This window comes from Phalaenopsis equestris, unplaced genomic scaffold, assembly GCF_001263595.1.
Source record: "Phalaenopsis equestris unplaced genomic scaffold, ASM126359v1 Scaffold197036, whole genome shotgun sequence".
Taxonomy (NCBI): domain Eukaryota; kingdom Viridiplantae; phylum Streptophyta; class Magnoliopsida; order Asparagales; family Orchidaceae; genus Phalaenopsis; species Phalaenopsis equestris.
Genome location: NW_018216985.1, coordinates 1 through 1786, shown reverse-complemented (window position 1 = coordinate 1786; position 1786 = coordinate 1). Strand labels below are relative to the sequence as shown.

General features: G+C 35.9%; 1 protein-coding gene across 1 annotated transcript; it reads right to left on the bottom strand.

Annotated features, from left to right (window-relative positions):
* Positions 1 to 575: 575 nt before the first annotated feature.
* On the bottom strand, positions 576 to 1780 carry LOC110035259 (cell division cycle protein 48 homolog). Its single transcript, XM_020739490.1, has 2 exons — positions 1436 to 1780; positions 576 to 1123 (listed from the first exon to the last, which is right to left on the bottom strand). Exons 1-2 carry the CDS (start codon positions 1727 to 1729, stop codon positions 827 to 829), a joined length of 591 nt encoding a protein of 196 aa, XP_020595149.1. The 5' UTR covers positions 1730 to 1780; the 3' UTR covers positions 576 to 826.
* Positions 1781 to 1786: the final 6 nt, after the last annotated feature.

The window sequence follows — 1786 nt, the reverse complement described above, 5'->3', positions numbered from 1 at the left end:
ATTTTAATATAAAATAAAATTTACAGATTTTACAATTTATTAGTTAATTTAATTTAGTTTTATGTCTTTTTATTAATTAATTTTTAATATTTTTGTTAATATATAGAATAAAAATTAATATTTATAATAATACTAATAAAAATATAATATAATACCATATAATTTAAAAAGAATAAAGGGATAAACACCCAGTGAGGGCGTATCTGCTAAAAAAAAAAAACTTTATATACACCTTTTACTAATTCTAGAAAACTAGGCGCTGCTCTGCATAATTCGGTCGACACGGTCTGAAAACTGTGCATGCATTTATTAAAAGTGTGACCTTCATAGAGCCAATCAAGTTTACTCTTTACATAATGCAGGGGTGGAACCATAACTTTGCCTTCTAAAAACATAGACAAAAACACCAAGAAGAGCCAAATTATCTAATTAATTAAATTATATTTTAGTGCTTATATAAGAAAATTTTCCGTTTCCAGAGCGAGCAACTGCCCCTCATAAACATAATCTTATTTTGCCCTTGCTCACATGATAACAACAAACACATACAAATAATAATCCCCCTAAACAAATAATAGGATGCAATGTGAGCTTTAAATCATATAACAAAAGATCAATATAATTCGGCAGCTAAAGCATCAAAAGATAAAAGTACATGTTTTTCTTGAAATGAAAAGTACATGTTTTTCAGGGAAGAGTGACAACGGTTAACTAATGGGCAGACAAACTGAGTAAATCTCCACACCCATTCAGAACGTCACCCAGATCTACAAAATAAAAACATATAATATAAGATAACCTCATTGGAATAATGTTTGGCTGGCTTTTAACTATATAAGTCATCGTCATCTCCAGCTGCACCGGAAGCTGCAAATGGGTCGGATCCTGCCCCAGCGGCTGCATCAGAATGATCTGCGAAGCGGAACTCACTCCCGAATCCCCTCGACTGCTGCAGAGTCTGGGCAAACGCTTGGTACTTGCGTATGTCAGCATCACTTACACTCCTGCGAGCATACTTCATCGACTCTTCAAAGTGAACAGCTTTGATCTCGGCAACTTCATCACCTTCATCTTCCTCCATGGCTTCGGGGTTCTCCCGGGCTCTCCTCTCCCTTTCAATGTCCTAAGAGAAGACAACAAAACCTTAAGCAACACCAAGCCTTTAAAAGCTGAAGAAGCAAACAGGCACAATCACAGGTTAAAAAGAACCTTTTTTTAGGGATATTTTACATATGTAGCACACAATTCTTATGTAATTACATCTCTCACACCTAAACTTTCATATTTATATATATAGGAATTTCGTGCTTCAAATCTATGCATAAAAATGTGCATTTCACTTCTTAAATGTGGTCGAGAGCATATGAATGCTAACTACAACGACCTTATTGTTCAAATAAATGTGGAGACTAAATGAAAAGTATGGGTTAAAAACCTTTTCAATATTTTCCCTGATGGCATATTTGACAGCACGCTGGCAAATCTCAGTAATGTCTGCACCACTGAAACCTTGAGTATACTTAGCAAGAGCCCATAGGTCAACATCTTTTGATACAGGGGACTTCCTTAGACAAGCTTTAAAAATTTGGTGACGAGAAGCCTCATCTGGAAGAGGAATATAAATTAACTGATCAAGACGCCCTGGCCTAAGCAACGCTGGATCTATGATGTCAGGTCTATTGGTAGCACCAATGATGAAGACAGTTTTCTTAGCCGACATTCCATCCATCTCTGTCAAAAGTTGATTCAGAACTCTATCAGCAGCACCTCCGGCATCACCAACACT